Genomic DNA, 25,153 nt, shown 5'->3' with positions numbered 1-25,153 from the left:
GGATGAATAGATGGATGGATCCAAACTGCTGGAGCTATATGCGTCTGAACAGCTGATTTAGGATGTTATTAAATACAGTGCCTTGCCTCTGTGTAATTCAGAAAGTTAATGTGCCCCTTTTCTTTTCTTTTTGTCTTCAGGCATGGTTTATGATTTGTAAATAGTGAAGTTATATTTTGGTATGACTCGCTCCAGCCATTGCGGTCCTTAATAATTTTATAGTCACTTTTCAGTTTTATTAACTTTTATCTGCGCTACCTCAGTAAAAACCTTTTCGTTTCTCATGGTCCCATGGCCAATCATGGAACAGCAGTCTGTTCACGTCACATGTCGGACCTGCTCAGGAGCAGGGATCAAAAAACTAGGTACCACTATGAAAAAAAAACTGTAATGGAAAGGCTCGCAAAGTGAGCGGAGTGGAGTGGAGCCAGGCCAAATTGAGCCAGAGGAAAAGGCGCATTATGTCGTCCATAGGACGTTGAGAGAAATTAGAAATAGCTGAAGTCAGAATGGGCAGATCAAAACGTTAGAATAAAATAAATCAAAAACTGGACTTCTGATTGAATTCTGATTGGTGCATCTCCATCTATATCTACCATGCAGGATGTGCAGGAAGAACTATACAAACTCTACTCTACTTAGCCCCCCCTTCACCCCCCCGGCCCACACACACACACACACACACACACAAGGACCATAGCTCACATCGCCTTCCACTACTGACGGCTCTGATCTCCGGACAGATCAGTTCAACTTCTCAATCTCTTTATTTTATTAGTATTGCATCGTAGCTCTGCAAAGGAGTCGATTTATAACCTCTAAACAGATCACAAACATGCAGATAATATTTCAGTGTGTCAGGCGGGCTGCTGGAATGTGATTGCAGCGATGGCAAAGCTGCAGCTAACTGTCCAACCCGGCACCAATTACTGACAAAGGAGTGTTGGAGGTCATGGCGGTGCAAATTGTGTTAGCGTTCTGAGTGTCGCTAATCAAGTCAGGGCTTGTTGCTCACTAGAAATGAGGTTGTTTCAGGTCTGTTCTTAATTCCCTCCGCTTTCATATTTGCTCACCCCCTGATCTTTCAAGTTCTCTTATTCAATAACTTTTTACCATCTCAATCACCTCTCTTGCTCGCTCTCTTCAAGCATGTTCCCTACTGCCGAACTCGCACAAAGACCCGGGCACACACTCCTCGCACCTCTGCAGGTGACAGCTATGTGACAGTGTGACGCCAGCTGCCTGATGAGGAGTGATGAGAGCTGGAAACTAATGAAAATAAAACGTCTAATTATGTCAGAGACGCCTTGATGCTACATCACTGCTAAAACACATTTAAAATAACATCCAGCAAGTCTTAGACACACACACACACACACACAAAGGTTTAAGAACCCGCGCACACAGCAGGCACCAGTGACGGATGGAGGGTTCTGCTGCAAGCGCTCAGTCAGCCTGTCAGGCTGGTGGCGGCTGCTGCTTCTGTCATTGACTTAAAAGGGCATCAAGGAGCCATGTGTGGGACATTACCGAGGCCAAGGGGAAACCGCTGGGCTGCAGCATAAAGACACATTCAAAGAGGCTGACTTGGGCTCCTATCATGGGGTTATTATTCAAGACAGTATCCTCCCACCGCCCACTGAACCATCTGTCGATCCAAAGTTTTTAGCAAGTACAGGAGAAAAAAAAAACACCATTCAGAGCAGCGCCACAGTGTGTTTTATCGGATCAACAGAGACGAAAAGAAGCGGTGGAATTGGAAAGACAGGCTGCTGAACAGAATTAAGGTAGCATAATAAAAATTTGCACTAATCTGAAAACTAAGATTCCTGTTTGATCTCAGCTCAGCTGGTGAGCCATCTTTTTTGTGGAGATTTCACTTTGGTTATAATAAACAAGAAGGTTCAGGCATCAATTTGTTCCAAACCACTGCAGAAGATGTTGATTTAAATTAAAGGAAACTAAATATGCCAACTGTGTTCCTGATGTTGCCCTATTAGTGGGGAGTTGCAATGATATTACAGCATGTACAACATGTTTACATAAAAAAAAAACGTTCCTGCTTTTAATCAAAGTCTAACTTTTTGTTACCATTATATAAACATTCTTCTTCTGAGAGTCTTTCTTCGCTCAGATTTGCATCATTTCTCTCAATCAGGAACACAAAGAGGACTAGTCCAGTATGGAAAAAATACTCTTCGGTATCAGATTTGACCAAAACATGCTTAGTGACCAGCTGGATTAGAAGAAAACACACTCTGTGTCCAGATGGAGTCTTTGGGGAATCACACAGCTACAACCGTTGGATTTGGAAATGTGCACCACCTTGATATCCCTGGAATGTGTCACTCCAAGCGTGGAGGATGGCAGAAAACAAAAAACAAGAATCCAAAGACCCCTGCACTGTTTATCTTCTCCCCTTTTACTATTATTTGGCGGATGAGGCATCTCTTAACAGTCCTAGTCGTATCAGGATCAAGAGGTTGTGTATAACCGGCTAACGGCCGCCGGCGAAGCTGCCAAGAGTTGGCTCCACTTTATCTGGATGTTCATAACGAGTACAGATGGACAAGTGGCGGCTATTATTGGCCGAAACTTGTGAATATTTCTTCCAGCCAAAGCTGAGAAGATTCATGATAAATGTGAGATTTTCACAGTTCACATAAACTATACTTTGCTAAAGTCTACAGCTATAAAATGCATTTTATCTCATCCAAGTATGAATAAACAACTCTTTGTCCCAAACTTGTTGACTGCCTGTAAAAGTCATATCTGAATACTGCACTTCAGAGTGCAACTTACAGTGCCCTGCAGAAGCATTTATACTCATTGAACGTCACTGTGTTTCTTTGGGATTGGGACACATAGTAGCACAAAATTGTGAAGCGGAGGCAAAAGGACACTTTGCAAATGTGAAAATTTTGCTCATTGCTCTTTGGAAAATAGTTCAACCTGAGTCAGATTGGATGAAAAACTTCTGCTAGCATTAATTTTCAAGTCTTGCCGCAGGTTCTTAATAAAAGTGTGGGCCATTCTAACACATGAATATGCTTTAATCTAAATCATTCCCTTGTAGCTCTGGGTATATGTTCAGGGTCATTGTCCTACTGGAAGGTCAACCTCTTCCTGAATCTCAAGTCTTTCGCAGCCACTAACTGGTGTTCTCCCAGGATTGCATTGTATTTACCTCCATGGGCGCCAACAGGGCAGTTGGGGGTGGCAACCGGGTCAGTTGTCCTGCGCCCAAGATGGAAGGAAGACCAAAATTGGGCCCTCTACCAACTTATGGGCTAGAATATATATATATTTTTTTTCAAAATTGGTATATTTGAAAAGAAAAACACAGCCTACTGTTTAAATCACAAAAAAAAAAAAAAAAACTTTTTATTATTCCTAATTGTCTCTGCAGAAGTGGTCTGGAACCCAGTCCAAGAAAGATTTGGACCTCCCAGCAGGTAAGAAAAGCCAATGGTGCCACAATTAACTAAACTAAAGTCTCAAATTTGATCTTTTTACATGTGAATGTTTAATACATTTTTGATATGCATGCATCAAATAAATTAATCTTTATCTTAAATAAATGAATATATTAACAACATATTTTTTTCATTTACATTATTAGTAATTTTCATAAATATTTTTACTTTATGGTCATGTGCCGCAGACATGAATTCAACAATGTAATAATTTATTTATTTCTGAGATTTGTGTCGCTGCCCTGGGCCCAGTCAAAGATGTCAGCTTGCCTGTTTACCTCTGTCAATCTTCCCATCAACTCAGATTAGTTCCTCTGTACCTGCTGAAGAAAAGGATTCCCACAGCATGATGCTGTCATTACCATGCTGGCTCATGTGTTCTTCCTACACATAGTGTTTTCTGTGTAGGCCAAAAAGTTACATTTTGGTTTCGGACCAAGTTTCCTGTAAGCTCTTTGTTGCTCTCCACTCTTTCATAAATACCAGATTTGTGAAGTGCTGACTGATGTTTGTGCTGTTGATAGATTCTCCTACCTGACCTGGGAAGCTCTGTAGCTCCTCCAGAGTTAACATGTCCCTCTTAGTTGCTTCTTTGATTAATCCTCTCCTTACCCAGTCTCTCAGTTTACTTGGGCAGCCACATCTTTGTAGGTTTTCATTTTTTCTTGTCTTCTCACCGCCTCTATCTATCTTCTAACCACCTCCTGCTTTAAATCTGTCCACAACGTTATCCCTGAATGCATTTATACTGGGAATAAGGTTGCACTGGATATTATTAAAACAGAGCTGAATAAATAAAATGAACCACGTTGAAGTTTGAGGTTGTAACGTAAAAAGTTGTGAAGAAGTTCAAAGTGTTTAAAAATGTTTTTCCATGTTTTTGGAGGAGCAGCCTTTGAGAGTTGGTGACTGTGTGTCTCACCAGTGTGCGTCCTGTAGTGGTCCTTCATGGCCGACAGGTTCAGGAAGGCGTAGTGGCAGGACGGCCAGATGCACTTGTACGGCTTCTCCCCATTGTGCAGTTTCATGTGGTTGTTCAAGGCCCACTTTTCGCTGAAGGAGCGGTCACACAGCTCACATTCAAACTTCCTGCGGGAGGACAAGAGAGGCAAGGGAAGAGGGACCAGGAGGAGGAGTGGGGAAATAAAACAAAACAAGGAGTTATTTACTGATCCCAAAGCTGACATAAAAAAGGTAGAAAATCTACTAAGAGAGAGAGAGGAAATGGGAGTTTGCTGGGTAGTAGTACTTATACCAACAGAGCACGGCGGTGGTGTGATTGTATTCTGTACATTCACAAACACACACACACCCCAGCACACACAAAATGTAGCTGGCTGCTGGTGTGTCATGTCTGTATAAGCAGGCATTGATTTTTCTGTCCAGGCCTGCCACCTCCACCATTTATTCTCCGCTTTGCACCAGGGCCCAGAGGACTAGAGAAATTCTGTTACAGTCCATACAAAGATGCGTGCGCACACACACACACACACACACACATACATACACACACACACACACACCCTGCAGGGCCATTGGGGAGAATAGAGTTCACCTGTCCATTGTCCCCGACCACTTAGCCGGGGCTAAATGAACATTTTACCTCCTGCTATTCTCTTAAGACTCTTGTATCAGAGCTTCTCTCTATCAAAAACCTCTGTACAGCACAGCTTTTGTTTTAAATCACCAACATTTGCAGCCTTCTATAGCTTCAGATAGTCAGAATCAATGAATGTAAGGCATGATTCATTGTTTGGTGCATTTTATTTTGTTGTATGATGCCTAAGGCACTGAAAAGGCTGTGAATATGCACGCCATTCTGTTTTTGCTCCGGACATCTGTCTATTCTTCACGCCTACGATTCATAAAATAGAAAAAGAAAAAAATAAAGCTCTGGCTTTTTAATCAGTGTGTAGGATGTGTGCACCTAGATTCATCCACCGCCTTATTCGGCTTCAAGAAAAACGCAGAAGACAATAGCAAACCCCGCCTGTGCTTGAATTAATCTTTACCCCCGTGCGATAATTTAGGCGCGGAATGACTAATGCTCTAGTCATAAACAAATGAAGTCAGCTTTTGGGGAGCATTCGTCTTGCAGCGAGGGGCCGTGTTATTTTAGGGAGGGCGGCTGTCTTTAAGTCCTGATTGTGTCGCTTAATCCCCGTGGTATCTGTTTCATAGCGAGCAGCGTGACACTCACCTGAACAAATAATGACTCCGAGCAGCATGTAGCATGTGTCTGAATCAATAATTCAAACTCATACATCTTTCTTACTGGAAGGGGGGGGGTCGGGAATAGGGAGGTTGGAGGAATGGAGGCTGGTTTTCGTATCAATCTATATGCTCCAAGGAGATGGATCTAAATGTGATGTAGATGTCACCATGCACCAGTTTAGAGGACATTTTAAGCTCAATTGCAAAGAAAGAACGAGGCGTCTTTAAAATGATGCCTTTATCAAATCAAATGCAAATTTAAAAATCAGATTTCTGGTTTCTAAATCTCATCTGCAGAATTTATTTGACCAGCAGCATCTGCAGTTCCTTACTTCTCCTTCCTCCCTGTGGTATTTATAGAATAGCTTGTTGGCCGTGCCACACTGGGAGAGGTAAATAAGATGAGTGAAGAGATGCTATCTTTTATTGTAAGCATTATGCACAACACTCCTACTTTATGAGCTAACGGGGCCATTGTTTATCACTGGGCTTAATCGCGAAGTCAGGCAGGCCTTGACGTGGGCACGCAGCGTGCTGGGACGAGTGAGAACAGGAAGCAGGGAGCAGAGGAGAGGGAAGATGGAGGATTCAGGGCTGGCAGAGTCATTGGGGGTTTTGTAAGGATGAGAGGAAGGTTTGCGTTCATTTCTTATTGTATGAGATGGAGCGCTTTGATCTTGTCCCTGCATGTCAGATCCCGTCATGATCCACCGTCTCACCCATACATATGCATAGTGCCTCTAAACAGCCAGGCACCATGCAAAACATACCCAGAGGTGGGAGGCAGAGGTGTATGCGGACGGAGAAGGAGAGGGAAGGAGAGAAAGGACATGCGTGAGCGTGAAGGAGGGAGGAAGAACAGAAAATTAGATTTTTTGTCTATTTTGAAAACTTCTCCTCCTTCCAAGAATGCTTTCAAGAATTAAACTCAAAGGCATGAAAATAAATTCACAAAGTCCTCCCTGAGCAACCACATTAGACAAACACAGCCTGAAAAACTTCTAAAAGTCATTCTGCATTCGTATAGCATATACTTTTAATCAAAAATGTCCTCCTTTAAAACCAGTATAATAATGTGATTTTTAAATTACAACTTGCTTTCTTTTACGCGCGGAGTCTTAAAGTGTTTGAGTTGAAAAATGGTCAGTTTAATAAAAAGAACTTGAATCACTTTAAATTGTGGTAAAAATATTCAATAAAAAATCCTCTCAGTTTTAATGGTTTCTAAATGTCTTTTTCTTATATGAAAAACAACAACACAAAAACCTATGAAATGATTTAAACGATGAAGGGGGAGTAGATTTAGCTATCATAAGTAAGTTCATATTATACATCCAACTATTAAACCTGATGTGGATTTTTTTGAGTCTGACCTGCCAAAAACATCAAATGTCCCAGTCTTTTCAAAAAAAATCCTAAACATTGACCATTCTCCAGTAGTTTTGTTGTCGTATAATCCATCCATCCATCCATCCATCCATCCATCCATCCATCCATCTCCTGAACAAATTAACCAAAAACGTACCTGCTGGTAAGTGGCTTTAAAATACAGACAAAAAGGCAACGTTTCACTAGACTCAGTAAATTATAACTATATAACCACTTATACATAAAATTAGTTTCATATCATATGTTTATTTCATTAGACTGGTACATAAATTAATTAAATAAATAAATGTAATAACATTATGAAATGATCATCTATAATCACAGACAAGCCCTACTTTGATTCATTACAATTCTTCTTCCCTTTCTCCTGTCTTCTCCTCATCTTTCTTCCTCCTTCTCTTTTCCCCTCTGATGGCAAAGCAGAGCCACCTGATTGACATCCTGTGCAGATTTATTCACAGACACAGGTGAGCTTCTTGACTCAACATCCAGAGAGAGGAATGTGGCCGTATCCATACTGTCACTCATTACCATATCTATACTGTGGTGTGATCCTGATTCGGCACGTGGGGAAACTGTCAGAACATTGCTGGCTTTAATTGTGACAGAGATCCCTCAGGAGGAGTTACTGCACCTCTAATAGGGGCTGAGGGAAAAAAAAAGACATGGTTCATTACCACACACCCACTACCACCCCCAAGTGGTGAGGCTGTGTCTGTTGAGGAGGAACCTGCAGAGTGTGTGTTTACTGGGACCTATAATCACATAGTTGGGCAACAGATTGTTAAAAATGGTGGTTTCTGACTTGATTAAGAGCATAAAAATGCAAAAAAGGGATTCAGATGTTTGCTTAGGCTACATAAATCTCTGTCTTTACAAAATATATGGTTAAAGCTCAATCCAAACCGGCAACATGCCTCCTCTTATTTCAAACCTTCTTCCTAGTTAATTTGATAAATGCAGTGATGTGGACCTGTTTGGACATCAAACACTTTTCAACCTGTTTTTCTGCATTGTGCCGGCCGGCCATCGCAAGAGGAAATAATCTGCGATGCTCTCGCGCTGCAGCACAAAGACAGAAGAGGGAGAGGCCGACGCTCGCCTGAAGCCAAACTGACACAAACAGACAACTTCAAAGTGAGGACTGTTGTTTATTTGGCGAAGGGAAAGGAGGGGAGATAGCGAGGGGGAAAAAAAGAGAGGAAAATTCATCTGATATGCAACTGTCAGGAGAGCATTTTCACATGTAAAATAGCAAGAGAGTGAGAGAGATTACCTAGAGGGGGGAACATGACAGCATTCACTAGGGTCAGGATGGATCATCATCTTCAGCAGCCCCCCTGCTCCTCCTCCCTCGTCTCTTTTTTTCTGCCTCGCTCCCTCCATCGCTCTAACTTTATCGCTCCCTGTTTCCCTTTCTCCTTCCTTCCGTTTTCTCCCTCTCATCCTGTTTTCAGACTCCATCACTCTGCACTTCGACAACCCGGCAGCTTAAATCCAGACTAAATTAGCTGAATGAAGATTAAATCATTTGGCCCTGAGCTCTCTGAGATATTGGGAGGAAGACTGAGTAAGCTTTAAATGGCGTCTGACTGGGTTCGGACCTATATAAGCGTCTTGAGGAGAAGCTCTTCCTTCAGTGGCAGTCAATTGAAACCTGATTAGAGGGTGGGGCAGGTGGTTTGCTGGGTAAAAAAATGGGTAAAAGATTACATTTCTGGGACAACTGTTTCCTAAGTAAAGTCACAGGCTTCGTTAGTTTTCATTTGTGGGCACAATGTTGACCGACGACAGGCTTGTTTCCCCCGGGAGGTAAGAGATTGAGGAGGGCAACATCATCACTCACAGTGCTAAGGAGAAGTGCTTTAGGAAGTGCTGTAAGTCAGTGTGGTCTGTGGGAACAAATCAGTTTTCATGATAATGCTAGTTTAACATTCAATTGAAGTGACAATTGAAGAAACACCCAGATTTACAGCATTACAATCTGGTTAGACAAGTCGGGATGTTGTATGATAAACAGCAGTGGAACGATACATCCAGCTCATGTAAGGGGACAACTGGTAATATGTGATATTGGGTTTTAGCAATACGGCCATGTGTTGTAATCAGTGTAGATACTTCCAGTCCAGGTTTTACAATATTATTTTGTATTGTCTAATTCTAAGGTGGTTGTAATGCTAAAAAGTACTGAAATTTTCCCTGAATGTCAAACTGTTTTTATCAATCTTTGTTAAGTGTAGAAACAGCCCTTTGTTTTAGGATCAATAGGAATCTCTTAGGCAGTTGCTAACGTATTTGCAAGCAGCTACCGGCTAGCCAGTCTCTGTAGTGTTGCTGTTTCCTTTTACACTTCAAAATAAGATCTTAAACATAAATACATGGAGTCAGACCTAAAGCACTCGCATTCAAGGCTCATAAAAATACATTTTTATTACATTTATCACTTTTATTTGGCCACAGAGAGTCACAAGCTGATAGCAGCTGGATAGCACATCGACAGACAGACAGACTTCACTTTGACAAGAAATATTTTGCTGTTTTATTGTTGAGAGATCTCCTGCCACATGTGATTAAGATGCCAAAGAAAGTGCAGGAGTAATCTTTGCTCTACTGGTTTATGAAATAGGGCTGCGCTTCCCCTCCCCCACATGTTGCTGAGAATTGCTGCTGTCCCCAACCCTTTTCTCCTGCTCACAGGAATACAAAATTTGATACTTGGACTGCATTTTTGTTTAATGTTTAAATCTCAATGCATCAGTGTTGCATTTGTTTCTTCTCATTGCTTGTCCCTCTCCCTTCATCACAGTAGTGCTTTAGTTGTTAAGAGGCTAGACCACATTTACCGTATGTTTTTTTCCAGAGTTAGCTTACGGTGCTTCCGTCTTCTCTAAGGTAATAATGCCAGTATTGATTGTTTTGGGTTCCATAGTTTACTATAGGCTTAGGACTTTAATTATTTAAACACATAACAGAATAATGGCAAGCAAGTATTGTCAATTATTGGTAAATGAAGGGCGTGAGTTCAGTCATCATGGAGAAGTGACTAACTATATCTGTAAATTGCCTTTTTTTTTAACCTGTAGTTTTAGCTGATTTGTTCTCAGCCACAAGATTTACCAAATTGCCACAGGAAGTTTGTTGCTGACCATGCACCAATTTATACCTGCCACATGATTGTACCTGCTTTGTCAACTAACAATTTAACAACTTAGTAATAATTGACAAGCTGTCAAACTATTTTACATCAACTTTTCATTTCAATTGTGTTGGAAGACAAGATGCATTGGACACTCCAGCTCCCACATCACCTTTATTCACATTTAACACTGTAACATACACAGTTTGACCACCACATACGCCAGCCCGCCATGGATTTTTTGAACAAAAAAGTCTACCACTTGAGTACGGCAGATCTCACATATGACACATATTCAGCATTTCCACCACTGCTACAGGATCAATGTAACTGCAATCTAAATATCACAGCAATGATACTTCTTAAATCATCACCTAATCTCAAACTACAACCTTGCACACCAAAATATCCAGACACTTTACTCATCTTGGGATGCTGAAAGTGAAATCTATGGCTTCACTTATGGTCTGATTATTTGAGTATTAATTATCTGAACACTTAAGGGCACTGAAATACGATTCCCAGATAGTCAGTTGATCCTTTTACATAAAACCTAAAAATAACAAGACGTGGCATCATAGAAAAACAACATACCCTGTTATGACACTGTTAAACACTGAATTCCAGCCCACCAACCACTGCATTGATTACTAGATACAGAGAGAGAGAGAGAGAGAGAGTTAGATATATAGATAGATAGAGAGAGAGAGAGAGAGAGAGAGAGAGAGAGAGAGAGAGAGAGAGAGAGAGAGAGAGAGAGAGAGATAGATAGATAGATAGATAGATAGATAGATAGATAGATAGATAGATAGATAGATAGATAGATAGATAGATAGATAGATAGATAGATAGATAGATAGATAGATAGATAGATAGATAGATAGATAGATAGATAGATAGATAGATAGATAGATAGATAGATAGATAGATAGATAGATAGATAGATAGATAGATAGATAGATAGATAGATAGATAGATAGATAGATAGATAGATAGATAGATAGATAGATAGATGAGAAGTTTAGTAAAATAATCACTTAAAAAAAACATTCATAAAAGTGACAATTAAAATTAAATAATACAAGACATTTAAGTATTTTTGTGACAGTTATCTCTGTACAACCTGAAAGTGCTTAAACTAAAAATGATACACGCTGACTTAAGAACATGGGTAAAAAGTGGTTTGTTTATGGGCAGGAAATAAAAGTAGGAAGAGACATGGTGGCAATGCAAGGGTACAAAAAAGGGGGGTGAATTATATCTGCAGCACACAAAAAACTGAAACACCTGAAGGAAAAAACAAGATGACATTACTAGAGGACAGAACAGAATCTTAAAGTGAAATAAGCACTGAGTTACATCTTACTGAGGTCTCAAACTTCCACAAGGAGGCCACATGTGTTTGCAGAGTACTGTAGATGAACCTCCTGTGAGATGATCACTGCTGCGTATGACTGCAATATAAACAACGGCACTCAACAGAGATGCTGTTCCTGATTTATGTTTACCTTCAATCCCGGGAGAAAGACGAAGAAGAGGAGGAGGGGGTGGAGGAGGGACGGAAAAAAAAGATAATGAAATAAATAATAAAAGACCAAGCCCATCAGATAAGCTCCTGTTTATCCCGCTGTAGGGCAAATACAAATTGTCAATTTAATGAACACGGTGGACGTGATGAAAGCGGGGTGAAGGAGCCTCCTGCCTGACAAACAATCAGGAAATGTTATCTTAATATTGTTGCGCGGTTATTCAGCTCATAAGTTAGGGGGTGGAGAGGAGAGGGAAGGGGGTGTGAGGGGGGAAGCACAAAGGCCAGGTCCCTCTGTGGTGGCCCAGTTATTGCCTGTTTTTATTGGGAGCCATAGCTTAATGGTCCCAAACAGACAAACCTGGATATGACCCTCAGAAGTCCACCAAACACGAATAAAGTCACACCCCTGTGGATACCCCACCATGTGCACCAACCTCAATTAGAAAGAAGTCCTTTTAAAAAGTAAATGAACCTCCCCAAAGGATTTCTTTTTGTGTTTATGATGTCTTGCTGTCTGGCTCGGCTAACTTTAAAAGCTTAGGAAGCCTTACAGATATTAGACAATAAATCTAAATGTTCAATAGAATGGCTGCAAATCAAGAGCTTCGAAAATAGCCTCCTGCTAAAATTTGAAAAACTCTGATTTATGTGGTGCGGTAGGGGTCAAGGGCCGATCTCTGACCCCATCACACACACACGCATCCTTTAAATGACACGTAAAAAAGCCTCCACATGCTTCCCAGCTTAAAGTTGTTTTTTTTGTGTGTGTAAAATCTTGAATTTTAAACATCGCAATCTTAGCAGCAGCCAAAATTAACTATTATCTCCATTTTTATATATTGCCGGTACTAAATTGCGTCGGGAAGAATTACTATCAATATGAATATCTGCAACAATAACTCAGGCACAGTGCTAAGGACAGGATGCTCTTTATCAGGCTTCTGATAGGCCTTAAATACAGCACAAGGCAGCCATATCAGAGTTTTTTCTCTCTAATATCAGGCCGCATTAGCACCTCGTAAATCAAATTACACAGCTAGAATTTCATTAGGCTCACCTGCCAGTGCTGCTGTGCTGCAGAAATATTTATGTTTTCATGCTGCAATTGTGTGCTCTCAGGTACACAAAAGAGAAGTAATGGGAGGTGGAGAAAAAACAGGCGATAAACCTAATTATCTTTTAAGAATACAGAGAAAATGTGTCATAAATTGTGGCGATCGTGAGGAGAACCGGCGGCTCTGAAGCCCACGAGTTTGAATCGGTAGGGGGAGAGAGCCTGCGCTGCCGTTTACCATCTTTAACCGAGGGTAAACTGCCACAATCCAATTAGTGGCCTCCTCAAATTCACTCTAAACAGAAATCAAACAGGGTGATGTATGACAGCGATCAGCGGGCCCTAAACGACGAGCTAATCCGATAAAGCCCAAGCAAGAGTGCTAATAGTGAAAATACTTGCTCAAACCACAACAGTCGAAATCTTATGATGGGAGTCTGTCTTTATTATTTAATTACCTCAAAAGAATTTCACATTTCCATCTGTTTATTTGTTGTTACTTGCAGGAAGTTGCGTTATCTGCAACATAATCTTCGACTGAAGGTGAGTTCCAACTGGGAGGAAGGAGACGAGTAGGAACTCCAACATTCCCATACAGTTTCCTTTCCCTATGTGGAGCAGCTGGGTTCTGTATGGCTGTGGTTTTTGCGGATATGGATTTTGATTAGACAAAAAGGGAAATGACTGAGCCAGTGACCATAACGACAGCCACTTAATAAAAGGTGCAGTCTATACATCAAAGAGCATCTGGTTGTAAATCACTTGGCCCTGTAACGACTTGCATCCCTGTCCCATTACAGACCCCCCTAACAGGCCACTCATATTTACTCTCTGGGCGCCAATATCGTTTTAGAATAATGAGCTTTGTTCTTGATCTAATTAACAGGGCCTGGGTTCATTTGTTTGTTATCTTTTCTCTTTTCTGTCCCTAAAATTAGGACCTTGGCATGCTGCCTTAAATCAGGAATATTAAGCAAAGCAGCTCCAAATTCTGAGCGGTAAAAGTTTAACTGTTAATGTCTTCCATCCTAGATTGTTGGAGCACCACAAAAATGAATATTGGAGGGTATCAAATACAAGCCATTAGAAGTATTTACATTTCAATCAAGCATATTTGTTTGCAAAAGTAATGTTCAAACAAAATTAACTATGTATTCTTGAAAACAAACAAAGCCTAAATATTTGGATTGGAATTTAACTGAATATGTTGTTTCGGTGAATTGTTATTCGCCATCATGTCCAGCTAGTAAAAAATAGAGAGACTTGTATGTTTATATGGCTTGTGTTATGAATTAATAAATCCTCTATAAAGCTAAGTCTTGGGGTTGTGAAAGTTTCTGTGTTAGAGAAAGAGTTTAGGCTTATACGATATATCGGCATTGACATTGGTATTGGCCGATGTTAGTCATTGTTTTCACATCGGTATCGGTCCGATAAGTAAAACTGGGCCGATATTAATAACCGATATTTATTACCATCTTGTTGTTGTTTGTGTATGTGTTTCTGGAGGGGGAGTGGAGGGAAGGGGGTTGACCATGTGGTATCTGTAGGGTGTTTAACTGAAGCAGAGCAGCAATATCAGTGGTGTGGTTGTTTTTTTTCATGGTGTTGAAAGGGTAGTGAGATAAAGATGATATATAATATCGGTAAATATCGGTTATCGGCCATAATAGTGATATTAATATTGGATATTTATGTCGGCCTGAATTTTGATATTAATGCATCCCTAGTTTATATTCAACTTTAACGGGTTTAGCAACAGTGCTAAACTAAAGTCAAATTTAACAGCAAGCTTAGATTGAATATGTGTCAATATAATGATTCAAATTTAAATAAAGCATACTAGTTTGTCTGTCTACTTTTGAATAATGCTAGTTCTTCTATTTTGGTAACAAATCCTACCTAAACATTTTGATGAGACTGTAACTGATGTTCGTTGAGTCACCCATTGTGTGTTGCATCACAAAGAAGATGGTAAAATAGTATTTGTATATGGGTTGTATCATGAAAGAATATAACGTAGTAAAACTTAGGAAATGTAATAAGACTTGTAGTTAAGAGTAAGAACTAGTTTAGCAATCTTACTAATAGTAACGTCAAACTTGCTAGCAAGCTTTGATTATTAAATCCAAGGGAGTCATTTCTCATAAACTGCACATCTTTCTAAAAAGACAAGTTTTTAGAGGTTTTTACTATTTAATTAACATTTTAGTTTTAATTACAAATAATTTTTAATTTCTTTTAATGTAGATAACTTCATGAAAGAAAGAATTGAGGTGCCTGGTTATATTGGTGTTGCCAAAAAAGACCCAACAGGGATATTGATTGTGCAAATTAAATATTGGCTGTCAAGGGGTTAAGTCAATGTAAAAAGGATAAATTAGAACCTAATTTTTATTTAGGTAAAAAAATAAATTAATCTGAGTAGAATTCTCACACAAATCTGGTAAAAAAAAAAAATTTCAAGTACATTTAAAAATTTGTTGAAATCGACCTACTTTATTTAAGTAGCTGTTACAAATATATTTTGTACTCAGAAATACTGATAAAAATCTACATAAATAAAAGTATGAAAATTGTTAAATTAACGCTATTGTTTAAATCTGAATTGTTTCTTTTAACAGTGTATATGCGTGTATCGGGGGGAAAAGAGGGGAGGAGTTGTGCTCCAGTGGGTAGAAGTAAACCAGGTCCATTCTCTCTCTTATTACTAGAATTGTAATTCAATGATCACCTTAGATCACACGCGTACCATAAATCAGATAGGCTTGACAGAGGATGAAAAATTGTATTAATAATGTGAAACTTATTATACAGTCCCAAATGCTCCCTTGATAAATGACATTGTTTGGGCCTGACAATGATTGCATTTAAAACATTATTTCTTTCTGCGGGTGTGTACGCGAGTGTGTGTGTGGGTGTGTGCGCGCACATTGCCGGACGAAGCGTCTGCAGTTTTCACAGGGTGGGCAAAACAGAGGTGGGGCTCCTGAGCCTCATAAAATATTCAAGATGTTTCCCACCGTTCCCTCTCAAGTCCAGTGGGCAGGCGATGGTTATGGCGGCAGGGGTATAAAATAAAAACCTGTGTATGTGTGAGTGTGTGTGCAGCCATCAGAAGTCAAGTGTCTGGTGGCTCACCGCGGAGTAAACACCCGATCTCAGGAAAACCACAAAAAGGAGCTGCACACATCTCCAAGTTATAAAGCAGCAGCACTCGCACTATTATCACGACAGAGAGAAGTCGGACTTCAGCTGAAGCACTGCAGAAAGGAACAGCCAAAGCTAATCATTTGGTTTATTACAATCTTTTGGTTCTTTTGGTCTTCAAGCACCTGATTTAGAGGAGTTAGTTTTGCTTCATAAGTCAAATTATAGATATGAAAATTAAGTACAGACTTGGTTCAAAATAGAACCAGCAGTGTCTTTGAAAAAAACAAAATAAAAAATAAAAAAACAAGAAAAGCAAAAAAGGCTGCGCACCATGTCTGTATTGTTTCTTTCTTTCTTTACTTCATCACATCAGAAGAAGCTGCAAAACCGTACAGGGAATATTTCACCAGGAAATCTGGCCTGCATTCATCAATACAGCTTCTCTACAGGAAGGAGCTCATTCAAAGACAAACTAGGGTGCAGAACTATATTTATTCTTAACAAATATTTCTGTGGCCATGTTGTTGCCATTTAAAGGTTGTTTGCTGTGGGACAGGCTGAGGCATTGAACCTGCCTGGCATATGCCTGTGAAGCTGAAAACATCAAATAAAGTCTGATTTAAAAAGTACAGTCACAACATTGTTTTTAAAATGGACATATCACAGAAAATAAAGCATGCAGCCATGGAGAACACACTAGTCATACATAATAACCCCTAAAGCTGCTCTCACAGATTATTATGTATTTAAAACATATTTTATGTTGGTCTAAAAGTGAAGAATTGAAGCACATTTAATGAAACATTGCATCCTGTCTTATTTTTCAAGTTCTATTTTTTTGTTTTTCTTTAATGTTAGAGTAGTGGGATTAAGGAGGAAAAATAATTTTTTACTGCACCAGGGTGGGGTAAGTTACTTTTGTCATGATGTCACCATTTTAGTAAAAATAAATGGGTCGGGTTGCTGTCAATTGAAGCTACTTCAAGCATTTCGAGTGCGAAGAAGAGTAATTCTTTATCAGTGCAAACAGAAAATTTGCCTAGGCTAAGTTTGGATAAAGTATTAATATTAGGTCACTGCTGCAAAATTAGAGCAGCTATTTACCAAGGGCAGGTATATCTTGCCACTGGAATATAATGAAGATAGGCTCAAGTGTCATTAGATCCTTTCAAATCAGAACTTACACAAGTGTTTGTTGCACCAGACTCTACCTATAGGAGGCAAAAAAGCCACTTCAACCAAACAATGTAAAATTTACACTACTTGGTGCTTAAATTGCTTCAGAGGGAACTTGAATCTTGCATCATTGGATTTAAAATCTACTGAGGTTTTATGAACAGTTGAAGTCGAATCACAGAACAGCGACACGGAGAGACCCAGACCGCTCTCACTCGGTTTAACTCAACTTTATCATAGCCAGGCATGTACACATCCTCTACTGTACTGTGAGGCACCGACCCCCTCTTCCTTGTACTGATCTTATTACCCCCCTATCCCACCCTCCCTTCTCTTCTCGTCCTCATCTCCACAAATGACCATGATGGGAGGCCATTCATCTCACTCCTTCGGCCGCCACAATGAAATAAATCAAGAATTTTCCCCCCAAATATAACAATATTTGTATTTGGGGTGGGGCAGACGTAATTGATGACTGCGGCCATGCTAATTAAAAATGTCGGGGGTTTCATTAATCTTGGTCATTGAGGATAGGGAGGGGTTAGCGGAGTAGCCGTTACAGCGCTGGCTGGACAAGGGGACAGGGGCCGGCTCCGTTGTCCTCATCGCTCAGGTGATTTGGGCCATTGTCGAGTATATTAGCAGAGCCGAGTTAATGTGAAGCGGCCATTAATAATCACAAGAAAAGTCTGCGGCATACAGACTCGGTCTCTCAAGTTTCTGACGGACTACAGAGAAGAACACAAACAAGACAATAAGGTGAACAATCACATGTGTTTACTGCCATGTCACGGCTGGAGAAATTAATTGCTTTTCTGATTTGGTTTCACTTATTTCTTTACAAACATACAAAGGATACTGAATACTGCTTCGGAGAATTAATTACTCAAACAGTTTTGGTACTTTCTGTGTATTTACACAGTCATTAGGACTGGCTTAATGATACTAGGCTAGATGGTTTGAAGACTGTGACCCCACACGTGTGCAGGTTAACACACAACTTTGGCTTTCCCATGACTACTCCACCTCTGAGTAAAGAGAAAGATGAAGAAAAGGAGAATTAAGCAGGGAGAGAGTGAAGGAGATGGGTGGGTGGGATGTAAGCAGCAGTATATGGTGTCATGCTGCCATAAACAAGCTTTATGAAAAGACCAGGGACATTTATTTAATCATGGAATACCTGAGGAATCGCAACGAGACACACACTTTGTCCCATTATTGTTAAGCCATAAATTTAACTGCTTTACCTGAGTGCTGAAGAAGGGGCAGATACAGCAGTTGAAGACAACGCGGGGAAGCAGGTGAATTAATGTACCAATGTTTTTGTGTAGTGAACTCACTGTTCATGTGTGTGTGTGTGTGTGTGTGTGTGTGTGTGTGTGTGCTTTAGATGAATAGCCATAGCAGCTTTCCTCTAGTATCTGTGTATCTGCAAACATGGAGAGTAATAGACTCTAAGAAGTATCTGGGAGAGAACACAGAGATAAAAATGTTATTATTTTATTCTTCTACAAGTCTCCCTGGTTGTATTAACATTTGAGTTTTGCACTTGTTTATTCTCCCAAGTCAGACAAAGAGTTTTCATAAAATGGTTGGGTTAAAGGCCCTCCAGTTTTAATACAATCTCATATTTGTTTCAACTTGAAAAACATCCTCTGCATTGAAGAGGTATCCCTTAATAGACATGGGAAGATACCAAGACACAAACATCACCACCTGGTCATGAGAAAAAGAAAGTTTACCCTTTTGTCAGTTCAAGAGTTTTAGGTGTCGGAACAGAAAGAAACTGGTTTTAACCAAATTCTAAAATTAATAAAATCTAACCTGATGTGTACAAAAACACACAACATATTCTACTCTGAAAAATTAAGCCAAAATAGAAAAGCGTGTTTAATGCTAATTATGTGCTTGCTGCTTCCGCAAGATGTTAAGTAGAAAAGTGGCAGTCCGGTGTTGCTAATGAAATGTTCTGGAGTGTGACCATCTCTATTAAAGCAAGTGTTTTGGCTGTTTGCTAGTCTGGAGCATAAAGCTGTGTGCTGAGACACCAGCAGCAGCCTTGGAGAGGCAATTGTTACTACCCATTCTCTATCATTCTTGGAAGGGCTAAAAGGCCATTTCCAAAGTTTCCAAGTCCATCATGATCTTACAGAAAGACAAATTATTCACGAGTGGAAAGTTTCCAGCCTTCGAGAAGGTGAAGGTCCCTGTAGACTCAGCCGAAGTTCAATAGCTCCAACTTAAGACAATTAGTAGGTTAAATGTCATAATTCACCACAAGAAAAAGACTGTGTATGGTTTGTATGGAAGAGATGTCAGGGCAAATCCACCTCTCTAAATAGACTTCAGCAGCATCTAAATGAAAAACAGGAGACTTTTCAAACAACGACCGTTGGCCATCACACACAATGCTAAAGATAACATAGCAACACAAAATCTCAAACTAGATCTCCACTGTATAACAAAGTATTCAGGCTATAAAAATGAGGCTTGACCCAAATGAGGTCATCAACAGGACAACAATACCACATAAAGAGGCAGATCTACTTGAAAAAGAAACGGCCCAGTCAAAGTTCAGAACTATACCTGTTTGAAATGCCATGATGCATCCTTATGATACCACTTTGGAAACAGGTTCCTGCAAACCTTAATGAACTAAAGCAATGATGTTGAGAAGGATGGGCCAAAGTTCCTCTTCAATGATCTGAAAGTGACTGCTACAGTCATATAGAAAATGTCTACTTCAAGTTATAGCTGGTAAAGATGGACCTACAAGGTCATCATGGGGGTGATTACTTTTTCTCAAACATAGTTTCCATTTTGGCTTAGAACCTTTAAAGAACCAGTTTATTTTTGCTATGTATCGATGCCTAAAACCCTAAGACTGAACCTTTACGAGGACACAACGCACTAAAACTTGAGTTAAGCTGCACCTGAAAACCTACAACACAGAACAAAAACCATGGATACAATTTAACTGCGAGTGAAATTTTGTGTCTGCGAGCATATTTCCACTGACACACACACACACACTGTGCTGGGTCAGAGGGACAGCAGTAGCTCAGAGCCAGCTGTGACCTGCCGGTCCAGGTGCTCAGGAAGACCGCTGTTAACGGCCACGATTGATGATCTAATCAAACTGTCACCACGGCGACCCGCTGCAAGGGGAGGAGCGGCTGTGGAGTTGTTTGTGAGTGTGTGTGTGTGTGTGTCTGGGTGTGTGTGCAGAAAGAGAGAAAGAGAGCAGGTAGGGTAGAGGGGAGGCGTTCAGAAGACCTTGTGCATGCTTACCGTTAGTCCAAATTGAGAGTGACAGTCTCAATAGTGAAAAGGCCTCCCTCCCTCCCTCCCCGTCTCTAGGTAATGGAGGAAACAACTCCAGCGGTCTTCCGGAGGATGTCACATAATCAAGAGAGACGCCCCTCCCAAACATGCCGCCTTTCCAACGTCTCCCCAAACGCAATGGCATGTCCACCTCTGCCTTTTGTAATATTGTAGATCAGACCGAGGATGGCAGGCCTCGAGACCGCAGATATCAGGGGGGCGATGTGGCACAGTCTGACGTTTTAACTGGTAAATGTATCAGCCTGCTTCATACATCTCCTATGTAGGACTTATAAGTTTAGTGACAATAAAACTATTTTATACTCTCTAAATCCAATACTAAATCTAAAAAGCATTCCTAATTTCCTAATTTTGTTGAAGATTTCTTAGGACCTCATACAGTCTGCTCAGGACTGTCCCGTTAATTGGCCCCAAAACTCACTGTACAGTGGGCCACCTTTTTTTATTTACATAGGCTAAGATCACAGAGGCATAGCTAGGAGCCTGAATGCATCAAATTTACTGAATTTATGACTGTTAACCTAAACGTTCAGGGTTTCTCATAAAGTGCAGCGAGTTACCCAATGACAAACACGAACTCGTGAAAATATGCTGAAGTGGGGAAGGGTTTTGACAGTGAAACTTGTTTTAATGGTGTTTCACTTTTCCATGTTATATTTTACATTTCTTGAAGAATAAAGACATTGTATGTGCCCTACTTTTAATTTTTAGCATCTGCGACCAGGGATTCAGAAAATGCAGGTGCTAATTAATAATATTATGAATGTTATGAGGTGTAAAGACACTTAAAAGAAATGCATCTTATTTTACAGCAGCAATACCTCCTACTGAATAAATGTAGAAAACATCTAAGCTACGATTTGAGTTGATTTACAGTTTAGTTTTTTCTTTAACATATCATCGTTCCGGCTAAACCTTGCAATTCCTATAAAAAACGTATATTATGAACTGAAAAGTGTAGCACTTTTGTATTCCTTTAAATTAATAATTAGAGTGATTGTTTTCCCAGGTTGTAAATATGATATTACATGGAGGTCCATTTATCAGAGCCTCTTCAAAAAAGGAAAGGCAGGAGAACATGTCATTCGGTTAAGCAGATGCACTGTTCATCTTCATAAGTAAGGAAATGATGACAACGAAAACAAAATTAAATTGCTTATTTTTACAGTTAGTCCAATACTTATGAAGTTCAAAACATCTGGAACTGAGACAATCAAGGTTTGGATAAGGACCCAAGTTCATCCTTCCACCACTCACAGTGAGGAGGATGATAAGGTGTTGTACGACAATCTCCAATTCTCCCTGGTTGAAAACTGCAGCAAAACGTGGCATATTGGGGTCTCCAAGTCTCCATAACAACCATTCGACACTTTATACATGCAATGTGGTTGTTTGGGATGCCAGGGAAAATACTTTCTTGTCATATCATCACAAAAGTAAAAGTATGTTGTTAGCTAAACTACACTGGGACTTTAACTGGGACTGTGTGCTTTGGTCGGTTGGGATTTAGACATTATTTTTATGGAAAAAACAGTTATTATATCTGTCATCTGTCACTACTGAAAACACTTCCACAATATATTAGCAACACTGTGTCCCAGCAAGCTGCAGTACACCTATAAATAAAATCAATTAAGTTGTTCCTTATTTAGCTGTAAAGACAAAAGTTCAGGAAGTTGTCCAACTTAATAGCAGCCTTGTTGATCGCTGCCTGTTCTGTGTGTGCGTTAATCACCTTCCCCAGGATATATCCACGACTGCCGCTCGCCCGTCCAGCTCGCATTAATTTAATCGCTGCTCAGCTAATTCATTGATTAATTGGTTCATTAGTGATGCCTGGCAACATCCATTTCTGCAATGACAGTCTGATGTTTCAATTGGGAGGAAAAGACCAGGCTGGCAGCAGCCCAGTTGTTCCACAGTCCCTCTGTGCATAATGTCCAACTTCTGTCAACAGTTATGCCGCGCAATTGTGTCACAGAATAACTGCCTGGTTTTGTGCCATAGGATGTGAAATGAATACGAAGGTGAAGTGTTCACATTCACCGTTGTTCTCTGCTTGAGTAATGTCAGCTGGGCTTCAGCCGGGGGTGAGATCATAAAAACTTAAAAAGCTGAAAAGACTGTTGGAACTGCACTGCCCAGATGAGGTAGAAGATGAACAACTGCTGCTAGTATATTCCACGAGTCAAGGTCACATTGCTCTGACGTGAAAAGTGGCTTCTGACTCTGGGACGAGCTGTCAGCCGCTGACCAATATTACTGTTAGTAATAGGAGCTGATAGGACCCTAGATCACCCTGCAACAAGGAGGAATAATACACAGCTCTGAAATGAGAGCCGACATGATATCACAGGCCAATCGAGATGCCCAGAATATGACCTCTGACACAGGCTCAGATTTATAATTGGCGTTGTATCACAGTTGTCTTCTGAAGCACTACTGCTGTATTTAAGCTAATAAAAGCCCCCTAGGAGTGAAGATTTTACCTTTAAAATGCATCAGTTTTCATGAAGCCACTGTGCCTCCCTCAAACACCCTTCCCACAAACACACACTCCCAATTCAACGCCATATGCCCATGACAAGTGCATAAAAATTGTTCCCAAGCATTTGCCCGGGCCAACCCATAAAAACTTAATGCACCTCATTTTCCAGTAATCAAACTTTTATAGACTGCAGTGGCTTTTAAACTAACAAATTTTAATTATCGCTTAATTTTAACAGCAATATTAGCGCGATCGCTCATTTTGCAAGTGTTCACTTGCCATGAAATATTGAGCAGGGTAAACAGGGAGGCGCCGTGTCCACTGGCTCCCATTCAAAAGAGCAGCCAGCAAACACAAAGGTGAGCTAGAGGTCTGAGGCCCTGCCAGGACCAAGCAGGGACAACACGGACAGTGCCCACCTCTGTGAGACGGAGGCTGATTGATATTGCAGGGAGAATACTGATAGATGATTGTATTTCAGTGATTCAATTCATAAACTGAGACTCATCTAATGTATAGATTATTTAAACACAGAATGCTATTTTTCAAGTGCTTCTGTTCATTTGGATGATTGTCACTTACAGCTATTAAAAACCCTAAATTCTGAAAAGTGTATACTATTCAAGACCAATAATTTTTTTAACTCCATGTTTAGTTATGGCCAACACAATCGTTGATAAGACTGCTGACATGACAGTTGTCTAGCAAATACTCAATCTTTCATAAAGAGGGTGTGCCACAAAAGGTATATGCTAAAGAACCTGACTATTCACACAGTGCTGTATCCAAGCATGTTTACAGAAAGTTGAGTGAAAGGAAAAACTGGGGCAGAAAAGGTCTAATGCATTATGCAAATGTTCTGGGTAACTGAAATTCAGGTTTTCATTAGGTGTAAGCCATTATCATCTAAACAGAGATAAATAAATGTATCACTCTGTATGGCATGATTCTCACAGTATTGTAAACAAGTTTCACTTTTAGAATTAAAGTACAGAAATAAATAAACCGTTTACTACATTCCAAATTATCAAGATCAGGGGTTTGCAGCCTGCGGCTCTTAATAACATTAAGTGTTAAAGAATTTAGCAAAGTTTTAGAATATAAGTTTTTCATAGGTGTTTTCATGAAATATATGCAAACCATTTCCACAAAGAATGACACTAATAATTTTTTTATGAAGTATATTTTGTCATTAGGTCGCTTTTTTTATGCTTATTCTTATAAAAAAAAAAAAGAATGTTCCATTGAAGGAAATGTATTAAAAACAAAATAAAAGTTTTGTTCTTGTATTTAAAATTATTATGAAAACAAGCCGTTTTGTTTTCAAGAGACATGCTTTTTTGGCTTGCTGTGACAGGTTGCCGACCCGACATATAGCAACTAGTTTTATCATTCCATGCTGCTAAACAAAAAAATCCTATTCACTTAAAGGGGCTAAAGAAATCCTGATAGTCTCCCTGCCGTGTCATACAGTTAAATCCCCTCTTGTTGTAGAAGCCACACAGGATGTTAGTGACTGCTGCCCTTGGGTGGCTAAAACCTAGGCCTTTACCACCCAACACCAAGCCAGAGACAAAGTGCTGACACGAGCAGATAAGAGAAGGAAGAAAGACAAAAGATTAAAGCACAGATTCATTATCAATAATTAAGGGAAAGGATTTATTCTAATGAATTAGAAGTTGTCTTTATCTACTCTTTATCTCCCCATCATGCTACTAACACTTTTACTTCCATCACACACACACATGCATGCATGGAAGCCCTGCTCACCCACACTGTTTGGTGGTTTGTGTGTGACATGACCCCTGCCTGCTCCGTGTGGTCCATATTGCCACCATGCTGGCTCCAGGCATGGCTCTTCCGCCCCTGCTCCCCTCGTCCAGCATGGACGGTCTGGGCCCTCCATGCCGGGGCAATATGGCTGCGCCGCACTGCATGCTGCGATGCGGCTGCGAGCCCGGAGCCCTGCGTTGCAGAACCAGATGCCCGCTCATGCGAGATCGGCCCCTGGCTCAGCAACATGACCGACCGCAGGTTTATATCAGATCAATCTTGTGCACACGTAGAATAAATGTGGTACAATTACAGCGACCTCTACAATTATGCTCACCCTTTGTAAAGATATGGAAAAATTATTGGAACCTTTTACAGTTTCTATATAATACATGCATCTAAAGCATTTCTATTCTAT

At 40.2% G+C, this 25,153-nt stretch overlaps 1 protein-coding gene across 1 annotated transcript in view; it reads right to left on the bottom strand.

Moving 5' to 3' along the window:
• The window catches only part of znf407 (zinc finger protein 407), a 222,730-nt gene that overhangs the window by 94,492 nt on the left and 103,085 nt on the right, over positions 1–25,153 (bottom strand). The window contains exon 6 of the mRNA XM_047361951.1: positions 4,399–4,565. Within this exon, the coding sequence (XP_047217907.1) occupies positions 4,399–4,565 (167 nt within the window). The remainder of the gene's footprint in view (positions 1–4,398; positions 4,566–25,153) is intronic.

The sequence above is a fragment of the Girardinichthys multiradiatus genome, chromosome 3, assembly GCF_021462225.1.
Source record: "Girardinichthys multiradiatus isolate DD_20200921_A chromosome 3, DD_fGirMul_XY1, whole genome shotgun sequence".
Classification (NCBI taxonomy): domain Eukaryota; kingdom Metazoa; phylum Chordata; class Actinopteri; order Cyprinodontiformes; family Goodeidae; genus Girardinichthys; species Girardinichthys multiradiatus.
This window is presented reverse-complemented; position numbering and strand designations above follow the sequence as displayed.